Source organism: Corvus brachyrhynchos, unplaced genomic scaffold, assembly GCF_000691975.1.
Source record: "Corvus brachyrhynchos isolate BGI_N302 unplaced genomic scaffold, ASM69197v1 scaffold32, whole genome shotgun sequence".
NCBI lineage: Eukaryota > Metazoa > Chordata > Aves > Passeriformes > Corvidae > Corvus > Corvus brachyrhynchos.
In genome coordinates, this window is record NW_008237919.1 from 639,765 (window position 1) to 654,429 (window position 14,665).

A 14,665-nucleotide genomic window follows, 5' to 3' on the forward strand; every position below is an offset into this window, starting at 1 on the left:
GAAAGAGATAGGGAGCATGTTTTTCTGAACTCCTCTTCACAACACTGCTTGTCTTGCATTCACAGTGGTGTGGCAAAGCTGCAGCTTAGCCTTCTATTATTAATATTTTTAAGTAAATTCTGAAATAACCTTGAAGGGTAACTCAAACTGAGTTGCATACTGGGAAGCTACTTATTAAAGGAAGTAATCTCAGTTCTTTCACTGATGCCTAAAACAGCTGCGCTCGGTAAACACTTGAAATTGAAAATGGTGAAGCACATTTAAAGGCAAAACTAAAATTACTACAAATCATTATGGGCATATGGTGGTGTCCTCCCAAACCATCCAACCAACTACTGCATACCTACTTTACTAGATATATTTACAACCCATAAACTGGAAGTTGTTTCTGATCTGACATTATTTCAAACTGCAGCTAGTCAGGCAGAAGTTCCTACATGCTCCTCTTGACTGAAGAGGAACAAACCTGACAGATTTGCCCCTGCACAAGTTTATTGATTTGCAAAGAAAAGATGCACAGAAAAGTCTAAATGTATTTAGAGCATGTATCCTTTAAGACAATGATTATCATTCTGACCCTTTTTTCCGATGAGCACATGGCTAACATCATGCTGAGCAATACCTGTTACAGGTAAGCAAGTCACAGTAGCAGAGGAAAATATTGCTAATAAGAGAACCTACCAAGTATTAAACATTCATTTTCACAGAAGGAATAAAGTGCATATTCACAGTTCCTTTTAGCTGTAAAAGAAAAAATTGACCTTTTTGGTTAAAATCTGATGCAAATTTTCCCCTTAAAAAAAAAAAAGTTCAGTTGACACTGTCACACAAAAATTGACACTTCAAGGTTATGAACAAACTAAGTTTAATCTAAACCTAGTTTACAATTGCATCAGATGAAGAACAGTTTCAGTCTTTCCAGTCAACAAATGTGGCAGAAGCTATGTCTGTGTCAGCAAGTAATTCAATACGATAGGAGTGAATCCACAGAATTGAACAGTTGATGCATACTACAGTATTTACAGTCTGGAAATGTGAAGGCCCAGTTTTGTCTGAAGCTCCAGACATCCTCAATACATAGGTAGGTGGTTTCAAGCTGCCTGAAAGAAACCACTGCTATGGACTCAGGTCACCATTCAGAGCTTGAGGGTACCTGGTGCACACTCAGAGCCCAGGTCCATGTTCTGAGTTCTCCAAAAGGAAGTGAATTCAAGAGCACCAAAACGGCTTTGAGAGCCAAACCAGTCTGTGGAAAGTGGGGATAAGAGAGGGATTTCCAAACTGCATAAACTACATTGCTGCCATAGATGCAGCTGGAGCCATCCCCAAAGAGAACGTATCTCTCGGGATGCTCAGCCTCACACAAGGCTTTTAACCCTGGCTGAGTGACCATTTACTAATGAACTGCATCGCAGTGTTCCCAGTGGGACCAGATGGTGGAATTGTTATCAGCATGTAGAGCAGTAAGCAACAGTAGCCAGATAATCAAAATTACAATGATTTTAAAGTTTCATTCTATCCACAGTATGCATTTTAAGACAGACATACAAAAAGGGGCTGCTCAGGAGAACCTGAAAGCAGAATTGCCACTCCTGTTGCAGATGTTCACAAAGAACAGCTGCTTACTTGCAGAAGTTAAAAATTCCTTCATATAAAGGGGCACTAAGATGCATAAGATGTAATACACTTCAAAACCACAAACATTTTACAAGTCCATTTTACAAGCCATAATGTCTATTACATCAAGATTGAACAATACAAAGCTTGTCTTTATATTTAAAAATAGAATATAAACAAATAGTAGTTCACATTAAGACAATTGCCACAGCAAAATTTCTCAGAGAAAGTGCTTTACCTACAGAAAATACCCTAAAGCCTACCAAGCAAGCTCTAAAATTCTCCAACTTAAAAGTGGCAGGGATAGAAACAAAAGTGCAAAGTGACATACAAAACTTTGCTAGAAATCAAGAACTCCAAATGTGCCATGTACCTCAGCTGACAGTCAGGTCAGCTTCATCTGGGGAGTCATTACCCCTAAATATGATACAGCACACCACTTTGAAAAAGTAACAGAATAGTTGATTTACTTACAAATGGCTTTATTGAAGCTATAACTTAATAAATTTGATGTTCAAGGTGTAAAGTTGTCTCACAGACTAAAAATTAACACAAGAAAAAACATAAGTAATACAGATCTACTTATGTTATCCAATTGGTAGAATTGAACCTGAAAGAAGCAATTATTTCAAGATAAGGAATTAAGACTATCACAGGACTGAATAAATGGAGAGGGAAATACAGTAATAGAGTACTTCACAGTAAAATACCTCTTTATTAGGAATATATTTAAAACTAGCTCTTTATTTCAGGTAAGAAAAATAGCATTCTGACTTTTAGTCAGTGCTGATTCTGGTCATATGCAACATTCTAAACAGCTAGAAAAGTTATTTGCACTGCTGTTGCCCATTAACAATTCTCCTAACTGTTCATTCACTGCCTTTTTATTTTTACCTTGTTCTTAAATACAGTGGAAGAAATTCTTCAAATAGGGTTTGTATTTAGATCTTAGTTAAGACTGACAGACTGACTTGACAGTGACTCAGCATTTGTTACTAGCTCACATGCAGCTTTTATGAGCTAATTTGAAAAGAACAACATGGTTCAGGAGCTGAACTACAAAGACAATTGAGAGGGCAACTATCCAGGAAGACTGTGGTAGAACAAATCCCACTCTTCTACTATACAGTTTAGTACTGTAAAGTAGCAGCAGTTTCAAGAACTTCTATACCTCTGTGTAAGAGAGCACTGAAGAACAGAATATTGGGATATTGCTATTGAAATTCAAACAGCAAACTACTTCATATGTACATTTTTATACCGAGTACAAGTCTAGACTCTTTCTCTTGCTAGGCTGTAATTTAACAGTTTAAGGTAATTCGTAAGATCATGCTGTAAACAGAGACATCAAACCTTTGTGTAAGCTTTACTGGTTTAGGAGTGTGTATAAACATCTGCCTTCTAAAAAATAAAGAGCTTTTTAATTTTCCATCATGAGCATATAAGTAGGTAGCATATTGTAAACCAAGTTTTTATCCAATTAAAAACAAAATCTATGCATGTTATGGAAGCGTTATACAGCATTTGTAACGAAGTCTGTGTTTTTAGATACCTGACATCCATTTTCAAAATGAGATATATCAGACAGGGAAAGTATTCTCCAGACAAATGTATTAGTTTTTGGTCTTGGAATTTCTTCTATCCTCTGTAGCCAATATGAAGCCAAAATACATCTGTTTTAAGCAGATTTCCATATGCAGATGTTTTTTAAATGCAGATGAAAACGATAATGATATTACAATCCCTAAATACACAAGTTTGTGGCTGTTTTAAGCAGAATTTAAAAAATATTTAGAAACACCAAAAATAGGCTATATCAGGAAACAATCTGATACTCAAATAAATAGAAAATTTGCGTTTTAATGTCACATTGAATTTTAGTACATTTCAATCCAAGAAAAAAATAAACAGACATAGTAATGAGTACAGGATTATATATATTACAATATGCCTTGTTATAATACATTTGTAGCTTTATGATAAAAAAACCTGGAGGGCAGATGGAGTTTGAGCTCATTTGAGTAATTTTCAGAAAAGAGCATTAAATGCATTTCAGTACTTTTATTTAATTTCAAAACCTCAAAACAGCATTAGACCTTGGCCTTTTCTTTAAAAAAAAAAAAAAAAATTAGCTACCATGGGGCTAGCTAAGCATGTCCTCTGGCAGGTTTAAATGATACAGAAAATGCTTTTCCCAATTTTACATACAATGAAAGGACAGATGATTTCAAAACCAGCACCTATGGCTAACTCCATGTTGACCTTGACCTAGAAATGCATATTATTGATCTCCACAAGGAATCCAGCAAATTTTTCAAGTTGTCCATTTCACATGAAAGCAAGAGGAAGGGTTATCATATGCAAAAATATTTTTTCCAACTGTTCTTAATGTGTAATTGAAAACTAAAGGCATGGTCTCTTCATTATAAAAAAATAAAGGTACAACGGAAACTCTAAAGGAAGATATTCAGCTATAGTGAAGTTGCAACCCTCTGAAAGGAAGGAAAAAGAAAAAAAAGTCAATTAGCTAAGCTTTGTGCTCTAACCAAACTACTTACAGTGATTTTCAATGGCAAAAGCCCATGCTGACTGGGTGATTTGACAGTTCCAAATATTTTTTGTAATAATTTTTATTTGTATACAAGGACACTAAAATGATCCAGTCATGCAATGTTCACTTTAAGCATTCTGCATCTCTTTTCCAATCTTATAGCTAAGGATCTTGTTCCAGTCAATCTTGGTGCGGGTAACTGGCAACTGTCGACGTAAGGCCTTGAAAGTAGTGTCCGACATAGTCTGATAGTTCTCACTGATAGCAGTCTGTCAAACACAAAGGCACACAGAACAGACATGTGAAGAACAGAACTAGGATGCCATATAAACATTCAGTGACTCAGGGGCTTGCTACCTCTTAAACAGGCTTAATAAAAACATGCTAAATTGAAATAATACTTAATGAAGGAAAGCTGCTAGATACAGATTGAGACTATATGAAGAAAATTAGTGAGACATGTAATAAACCTGGCCATAGTCAAGGTGTTTCAGCAAACCAAAGTGTGGTTAATCAGCAGCATGAATAAAATGCTGACCACAGTTAGCTCATACATCATTAATTCCACACAGGAAAAGTCTTCTACTGTCTTTCCTGTGGGGATGCTGAAGTCAGTCCACAACACATCATGTGAACTTGAATATAATGCATACAATAGATACTTCAAACATTTTAATTAAAGAGTATTTCTTTCAAACTGACAGAACACGATGTCTGAAATTTACCTTATGTTCAAGGCCTGAATGAATGTGTATCCAGTTCTGCAGAGAGTATCCAGAACAGTTACACTTTCCTAACTTTGAAATGACTAACTGAAACAGGTAATGCCTATAGTCATACTTAGCAAAGCTGTCTAACAGAGTAGCCTCTGAACAGAATCTGTACAAAAATTCCACCTAGGGAATGCACTAATGCTTTAAGACACCAGAATTGCTGAAACTTAATCATGCAAGGAACTTTTCCACTCTCAAAAAATTACTTCTGTTGTAAACTTAAGCACAATCACCAGAAGGTATGAAAAGGAAAGACAGAGGTCACAGCAGCACGTAATCTATTTAAATGGAACTGCATTATCTTGCTAGTTATAGAATACTAGCTTTGGTTAAGTATATGGTAATGCTATAAATATGAGTATGAATACAGTATTTGTTTCCAACATACCTGATATTCATTTTCTGCAGCCTCTACAATTTTTATAAATTCCTTTGCTGTCTGGGCTTCATTCTAGGAAAAAACCATTTGAATTAGGTCTGATATACAGCATAATTCTAGGACCAGCTGGATTATGTTCTTCCTATAGTTATGAGTGATGTCAGACTCAATGAGAACACTTGACTGTTCAGTGGCTAAATCAAAACTGAACACTCATCCAAAAGGCATATCCCATATGATGATGATGTTAGAAAAATAAAATCAAACTGTTACAAGCATAAAGATTGCCACGAAACTCATTAACATATTTTGATTAAGAATTCTATGGTACAATAAAAAGACAGATGGAACACATCAGCATTTGGAAATACGACAATGCCCACCAAAGTCTCTAAAAACATGCAAAGTACGGATAACAACATTATCAATGTTACATTTCCAGTACAAATTCAAGAAAACTTCAAGAACATCAGCTAACCCAGAAGTTATAGTAGAATATAACCATGAAACCAAAACAGATTTGCTCACCAGTAAACATTCTGAATCTGGAGACTAAGCTGAGGAAAACACTAGGCTTTATATACCTGGTATTCTAAAACTATCCCCAAATACCTCTTCCAAAAATGAAGGTGCAAATTTCATCATGACTGATAAGGGTGAGGTCAGAAAAAAAACTGTTTAAGGATGCAAGTGGGTGTTTTGTTTAAGAATAAAATATGCCCCATCAGTCAATCTGGAGGCAAATTAGCTGAAGTGCTTAAACGAAGTCCCCAGAAGGAAGTGAGGGTTCATGAATTTCCAAACTTCCAACTTAGCATTGGAGACATTCCTAAGTGTGCTTTTGAGGAAGCTGTTTAAAGTTAGGAGTGTTCTTGTCACATGTAATCCCTCATTCCTTCAAAGGCAAAGACATGGAGAAAACTCTGACAGCTTCAATCATAACTGGTACAAAGTTTCAGTGAAACTGCACCTAATAGCTGTGGAAGTGCTTCTGGACACTGCAAGAGACATGAAGGAGAAGGCAGAGACAAAGTAGATGAAAAAATGAAAAGGTTTTGACTTTTTAGTGAACTGAGGAAATACTTTCAAAGGCTCTGCCAATGAAAGGAAAAATTCAGAGGTATGTGGTCTTATTTGTCTCAGAGGAAAACAAGGGATAAGAGAATAACCTTCAGCAAGATTATTCACAACTCTAGCAACAAGAGAACTCTTCAGTCGTTTATTTCTGTTGTGCCTGTTAATAGTTTTAAAATGGGTTCTCTAATAAACAACAAAAAAGAGGAGTCATTGAGGCTCCTTTTAATCTACCTACCATTTCTTCTGTGTGAAGTAAGAACTTGTACAGCCTCTGCCCTCTATGAAGCTCAAAGCCAAGGTTAAAAACTGGTAACCAGAAGCATATTTGCTTTTGTTTCAGCTGAGTTATGTAAAAGATGTTTTCCGACTCATCAGTCTGCTACTGCTTTAGTGAATTGCAAAACAGGATTAAGTTTCTTCCCAATAGCAAGTGAAGCAAAAACTATTGAAAGCAAAACTGCATCCACATAACCTTCCCTGCAGCAACTCTTATCTGAATGAAAGACTAAATAGATCCCTCTGCTCTGGGGGGTCAGAAGTAATTTTATATCTACAGCTCAAGAAGTGTTATCAGTTGGCACCACATTCTCCCATTTTTTATGGTGCTATTGCAATTGAAAAACCAACAAGCCTTGCTTTATTCTAACAAACAATGTTCTTTACTGATGAATTGACCTATTGAGCCAAATTGGCCACTGCTAGTCATTACCATTAAAATACTCGTACTGTTAACTTTTACAATTTCTCTTTGCCAGTTTAACCTCACTATCTTAAATTCTATTAAAAAACACTCCAACAGAAAATCTTGTTGTTTTTAAACACAATTATAGACGTTCTTTCAGAAGTAGTAGCTGTTCATGGTGGAACATTATCAATCCTTAAAAGATATATCTGGTAATATTTCCAAACAACTTTTATTTCTATTGTTTGCTCCTCATTACTATAATAATCTATTTGGTAAGAAGTTGAAAAAAATGATGCTTTAAATATAAAGTGTGTTATGATTCTCAAGTTGAAGCATCTCTGAAAGGGCTTTGTGTACAGAACAGCAAGACACTGACAGCAGCAGTTACAAACGGAGAAAACGAAGGGAAAATACCCACTACTGCTTCTCAACTGGTACCATTTGTTTACTATTTTAGCATACTGGTCCTTCTTCCAGCGAGCAAAGGAGGCAGTGTCCTAGAGATTGTACTACTAAAGTCAGTTGCTTTAACTCAAACCTCCTTCATATTCAAAAAATAATTCTATAGGTCACTCTGCAGACCAAAGTTTAAATAAAGAAGTGCAGGAAGACTGACAACAAGCTAATTAATGCTTTAAAATCAAAGTTAATGTAGCTTATATAAGCCACATGCAAGCATACGTTAATATTTTTTTACTTTAAAAAAAAATACTAGCTACATATTGGGCAGAAGTAGTAAATATTACATTTAAAGTATTTGTAAATTTGAACATTAATTCCCATACATATAGAAGAACAGACTTCTCAAACCTCTGAGCTTTTTAAAGCTTGCTTCTATTTTTAAATCAAAAAGTCACTTTAATATACCCACTAAGTTTTTAAAGGTCACTTACAGACACTGTTAGAGAATCTTGTATGTCTTTATGGCTCACCAACTGAACATTACCATCTTCATAGTAGTGAACCTAGAGAAAATGAAACAAAGAACCTCATATGAAGTTTTACAAATCAACAACATACAGGAAAATCAAAGTGTTGTGTTATTTATCACAGTAAGAAACCTATACAAATCAAGCAAAACCACATACAGAACGTTACAGAACAAAAGCAAGTAGAAAAACCAAAATAAGGTAGAATTCACTATTTTAGAGGGGGAATACTGAAGAGGCTACTCTGGAAACATTTTTAAGCCTTAAGTACTATTAGCTTACTATTAGTACTTAAGTACTATAGCCTTAAGTACTATTCTAAGCAAAGAAGTTTAGGTTTTGACTAACATCATGAAAACAACACCTTATTTATGTGACCTTACTAGAAACCCTTGAAATGAATAGACTAGACTATTCTAAATGATGAAGATATACTTAAAATTAGAATAGTTTGGGGAAGGTTTCAGGATACTGTGAGGTTTTTCTGCTTCCCCAAACAGTTTTCTAGGATAGTGCGACATAAAGCTTCCCTTTCTAGCTCTCCTTGGATTTGACATTTTCCTCTATTAGATAGGGCTCATATCAAAAGCTGGTATTTATCTAGACAAAGCAGTTCCCAAGGTTAGATAGCAAAGCCGAATGAAATAATTTATTCTTGAAACGCTGTATCTACATAATAGCTTCCTTGATTATTTTGCAGGAGACCACTAAAACTCTACTCAAGCTAACTTTAGTACTTTTAAATTCAGTTGGGACAGGCAAGAAAACATATAGCTCCTAACACAACTGTTGGAAAACATAAAATAAGGAAGCACATATAAAACTACATGTGATCATTAACGATAATTGATATAGAAGTTGTGCAGGTCACTGACATTTAAATAAGCATCTTTGAAGATTTTTTTACAATTTTGATAAAGTCAAGATAGTCAACATAGTTGATGTTATGAGAAAATGAAACATTTATGTGTCACCCTATTAGACAACATAACATTATATTCTGAGATTAATGCACAATAGTATAATTTCCTATGCATTATGATCATATGTGCAAAAGACCCTCAGCTTCATAAATAACAGAAAAAAAATGACACACAGTAAGACAGTTGTAATACCACACAAAGGAAAGGTTTCCTAGATGAGTAAAACATTATTGCCTATGGTTCATCTTACACGATTATTTTGCTTATTGTCAAATACTTGTTTTGCAACAAAAGATATCAACCTAACCACAGAAGAAGTTTCTTTTCAAATCAAACATTGCTGGGTAAAACCTCTGCCAGTCTTTTTCAATCCATTTTCTGAAAGAGGAGAAGTGCTTACTCAGTGCACAATTTTAAGAATTCCCAATGAAGCAGCAGAACCCAAAGCAATATATGTATTTCCCCTTGTCCATCATGATTCACTGCAGAGAGCCCAAACCTCCCCTGTGCTCTGAGGCCAACACCAGCACAAACATCTTATCTGTGTCACTGGGTCACATTCTTGGCAAACACTCAGACCTAGAAGCTTAACAGAGATGGAGAGTCAAATCTAATTCTGGGATGTGTTATATCTTAAACAAAATATAAGAAGTAACTGTTCTGTACTATACCTCACTGCTGACATCCTTCATTCTAGAATGCTAGGTCTAGGTGCAGAAGACTACAAGAAAGAGGATGTTTATGAACAGAACCTCTTGGAAAGGTTAACTGAGGGATGAGAATAACGAATTATCTAAGAGATAAATTAGTAACCAGTACACTTCTCAGTTGTTTCCATCCAGTTGGAGCATGTTAAATACCGCAGGGACTTAGTTTTAGTAAAAGGCTCTGCTGTTGCTTTTCCCCTTAAATATACTTAAAGAAAATTACACAGAAGAGATTACAACAATTGAGAATCTCCTATATTAGAATTTATTCTTAGAATTAAGAAAAAAGGAAGAAATTGTGCAAATGATCTTAAAAATACTGAAGACACCTGAAGATAGCAGGTGATGCTCAATTTCCCCAACTTATTAATAAAAGGTTTTATCAGAAACAGGGCAACAGTGTATTGCTGTCAAAGATTTTGCAAACAACACTGAAATTTCAGTACTCGAAAATTTTACTAGTGCTGCAGAGACTTCCTTTTCTAGAAAAATACTGTGCTCCTTAAAAAAAAAAAATTAAAGTACTTTTTTTTGTTTGTTTCTTCTGAGAGGTGAAGACCGTGCACTCCCACATACACTGGAGAAATTGTACACCATTTCTAAAAATTTAAAACTGAGTTCAAAATTCTTTGATGAACAAGTAGTTTCTAAACAAGCAAAAAAGTAGAACTTTTCATCACTCTCCAGAACTTTAATGAATATAAATAATGACTTGATTAATTACGTGAAATAGTACTAAAAGACAAAATCATCTGGTGCCCAAATTTAAAAGCTGACTAGAACCTGAATAAATTCCTCATTCAGACTATTTTTTAGGCTGCTGCCCTAACCTTTCCAAGAATTAGGTGGACACCCGCTTCCTTGTTCTGGAAAACCTCTTAAGACATTTAACCAAAAATGCATGCTGTGGAGAAAATGCCTGCTTTGCTGCAAGTTGGATTTAAGTGACAAAGTCTTGAGAAGCCTAGAAGTTGCTTAAAGGGCTGCTTACCATGACTGTTGTGACCTGGCAACGTAATAACGGCTGCTCACATTTTGACCATCATTCCAAATGTTACAGAACTGGCACTAGCATGGGAAAGCAGATTCAGGGTCCCCTTGCCTGGGTGAATCTGAACACAGCCACCACATCCTAAAATAACATCCTAGCTTCAGACTAGAAAAACATTCCTTTGCACCTTCCTTCTGCAGTCATCACTGAGCAGTAAGAACAAACAAAACTCATGGGGGCATAAAAACAGCAAGAAAAAAAAACCTTGACTCTGTCTCGTTAAAAAAAATAAATGAAGTACTACACAGAAAGTCAGACTGCACTAAGTTTCCAGTCCTTGATCCCAGAACTGCTTCAATAAACTGCTGCAATGTATGTGTACACATTCCAGGGAACCAATCCAGGAAGTCAGGCTTCCCTGCCTACCACATGACAGTCAGACTTCCTTTGGTCTCAAGACTTCCGCCTGCTTGGAATTCTTCATTTCTGAATGCCCTAAAGCCAATAGGAAAGCCAAATTCTGAATGAAGAAAACAACAGATTCAAAAATTTCTATGGTGGAATTGCTGAAACCAAAGGTTTCTGAACAATAGGATAACATGAAAAAGCCCCGTTATCAGTTAAAATGAAAAAAAAAAAAAAAAATTTTGCTTCAGAAAGGGCCTACCCTAAGGAAAGGCTTGTCTCACTTCAAGAATTCAAGAAACAGGAAACCAAAGAGGAATATGCCTAGCTGAGGTGAATACACCTTCTCAAGTCCTCTGAATCATTACATTAAACACATATTTTATGTTTTTAAGGATTAGATAAATATGCAAATTAAGTCACTAACACTTAACTGAATGAGCATTGCTGCCTTTCGTATTGGGTCCCCATTTTCCCTTAACATATTTGATACGCTGGCCTGAGTCTCCCTTGATAATGACTGGAGACTTAACAGCTCAGGACACAGCTTGAGATAAGCATACCTGAATTTTCAAGATGCCAGCCACTTGAGTGGTTGATGGGGTGATTGTAAACTTCCATTCTGACCTCCAACGGCCATTCCTTAAAAAAAGCAATAAAACAGAAACTGAATGTCACCCCACTGGTTATGGAAAAATATCCCAACATACAACTGGTAGTCAAAGGAAACCAGAGAAAGAAATTTGCAGTGCAACTACACATGCAGAAAATCTTCCCCTAAAGATTCAGTCTCATAATCAATCAAGATCAGAACAGTTTCCCAAAACATTTAATCTCAGTTTTCGCTGTGGACCAAGGAGATTTCTTATTAAGGAACTTTTAACAGTAGGACTTCTGAAAGTACCTAAAGCCCCCAGTGTTCTTCCTCTATTGTAGTATTAGCTAGGCACACACAGTCAATATTTTGTTTCTAGGACCTGGGTGATGTCCTAGATCAGCCAAAGTCACACTTCACCTCAGGCTATCAAAAATTAGAATGGAAGGAACATTAAAGCAGCAAGACTTTCGGCAGTGTTTAACTGTAACTAGTTAACTTTAACTAGTAACTGTAACTGCAACTTTCAGCTCTTCTAGCATTTCCCTTCCAGGACAACAATTTCCCTCCAGTTTCCTTCCACAAATTCAGAATCCTTGCCAAAATGCTTAAAGGGTGTTCCAAACACTCAGAAAACAGTATGGGAAGAGTATGGTGTAGTTTCACCTGATTTCTTTCCTGTAACCTAGACATTTTCTTATTTAGCTAGGAAGTTAGTGGATTAGGTTAGTACTATAGAGCTGTATTAAGAATGCAGTGCAGCTGTCCATCATTTGTCCTGTGTTTACACTTAAAGAAGGAAAAAAAGTTGACACTATGAGTTCCAATCCTGCTAATGTTAGGTGTAGATCCCAGTGCATTCAACAAGGGGAGAGAAAAGACACAAAATATTAAAATTAACTGCTACTAATGAATCTATATAATTACACATCTTAGATAGTAACAATGGTAACTCAACTATAAAGCCATTGGTTATTATTTCAGACAATTTCCAAATTATCACTGAACATATAGACTAAGACAATTCAGAAGTTGACATTGCTAAGAAAACGGAAAGGGTTGCCCAACTCAGTGACATTAATACTACTAGTAGCCTTATAGACTGACCACACTGATTTTGAGAAACTTACGTGCTGGATTATACCTTAGGTACAATTCTAGTTTTTGAATGCCTGGGATTCAATGGCTAGCTAAAAGATTTGTTTGCTTCTTAGCTGCCCTGTGGTCCCTTGAAGTTAAGATGACCACAGTGTTTCCACTCTGGGATATCTTTTTTGTCCTTAAGTTGCTATTAAATAAAAAAATCAAAAATTCAAGTTCAGAAGCATTTTTCTATAGGAAATGCTCTAAGGTGAAAACAATACCATTTCCTTATTTAGCTTGGCTGACTTAGAATGTTTGATCAGAGATTAACTTTCCTTTTCTTTCTTTAATAAGCCATCTATCCTACTACGTTGATAGTATTTCAAATAATCACAAAGTATTTTTCTTTAGCATATATTGGTTTGCTATTACCCAGCAAACTTACTCTCATAGTAGGCTGACAGACTTCTAAATGCCTAAAAAGCTGGAACACCTTGAGAATAAATATTGGCTGTGGCTTGGGCTGGATATCCAGCCATACAGCTGGATAACTGAGCAATCTGGTTAACTTGGAATCCATTCCTCCATCTCTAAATCTCCCAAACCAATATGCATTTATTACAACTCACTAAGAACGAGATTTAGAGTCTGACTACCCATGAAAAACACTTAAAAATATGGTCAATATTTACCCATAGATGCCCAACCATAACTTTAATAAAGAAAACTTTCAAGAAAGATTTTCTCCATCTATAAAAGGCTGCTGCATATCTGTTCCTCTTCTTTAAAGACTACAAAATAATTATTTGAAATATCAAAATTCATTCATACGTTCAAACTAAAAAGAAAACCAGTATTATTTCAAGTTACTTTTAACGTTTATGCAAAACATGCACACTTAACTAGTCAAGTTTAAGTCAATAGGAAAAAATATTTATTAGCTATGCAAATTCAATAAAAATCAGTGTACTGGGCAAATAATTCAACTGATCCATACACATGCTGAAATTACTATGGATATGTAATATCCACCTTCAGAATCAAAACCCAAAGATTTCTGTACTTCCATCCATTACCTGTGGGATTACTAATATAAATTGCAAGCAGGTACAAAACAGCAAACCAAATAATAATGAAACACCTTTCTTCTGACAACTGCATATATAAGCTATCTTTAGGATATAACCTCCTTAACCCATTCCTGATACTGTGATATTTTATGTCACCTCTGGCCAGTTTCCTGTACCGAGCTATCCAAAATTCACTTCAGACTATGGAAAAAATCATTCAACCAAGTCCAGAAAAAAGAAAGCTGCAGTGTCATGGGTTAGCAAAGCATAGTCTCGGAAGTGATGTTCTTGCAAAGGGGTGCTTACAGCTTCCTCTGTGACCTGACAGAACCTATCAGCTGGCCAGTTTGAATAGGAACAATTCTTTAAGCCACTTAAAATTGTGACCACCTCTGTGATCCACACTTAAGAATATACAAACCACCCCCACAGCTCTGTCTCGTTTCCAGTGCTGGGACAGGTGGCTGCGGGCCCCGTGTGCGGGCCAGTGGGCCCGGCCCAGGCCCTGCTCAGGCTAGGCCGGGCCAGCCCGGCTCCCCCTCTCCAGTGCAGCCGAGATTCAGCTGAAGCTGCCCTGCTGTCCAGCAGAGATCATGTGAGCAACAGCGATAAGCGAAATTCCAGCTGCAAGGCCTGGGTGAGATTAACCCTTTTAGTGCTGTGAAGAGCTGAAAACCTGAGGGAGAAGAAAGAGGAGATGCTTAAAGCTGATATTCTGTTGTAAAGCTATGATATATCAGAGTACCTGCTGTAATTTCATGAAGACAGCGGGGGTGGAGCGTTCAACTTGTACTTGTGAGCAAAAGCACCTGCACTGAGATAGGCAGATGCTGAAACAGCTGTAATTTCATGAGAAGTTTGAACAGGGAGAGATGGAAGC

The 14,665-nt window shown here is 36.3% G+C and overlaps 1 protein-coding gene across 2 annotated transcripts in view; it reads right to left on the reverse strand.

Moving 5' to 3' along the window:
* Nucleotides 1–848: 848 nt before the first annotated feature.
* CAPZA2 (capping actin protein of muscle Z-line alpha subunit 2) overlaps nt 849–14,665 on the reverse strand; it is a 23,111-nt gene continuing 9,294 nt past the window's right edge. For both annotated transcript variants that reach the window (XM_017733080.1, XM_008632735.2), the window contains exons 7-10: nt 11,601–11,679; nt 7,976–8,047; nt 5,330–5,392; nt 849–4,437 (exon numbers count right to left, since the gene is read on the reverse strand). In XM_017733080.1, coding sequence (XP_017588569.1) covers nt 4,297–4,437; nt 5,330–5,392; nt 7,976–8,047; nt 11,601–11,679 — 355 coding nt within the window. In that variant the 3' untranslated portion in view covers nt 849–4,296. The remainder of the gene's footprint in view (nt 4,438–5,329; nt 5,393–7,975; nt 8,048–11,600; nt 11,680–14,665) is intronic.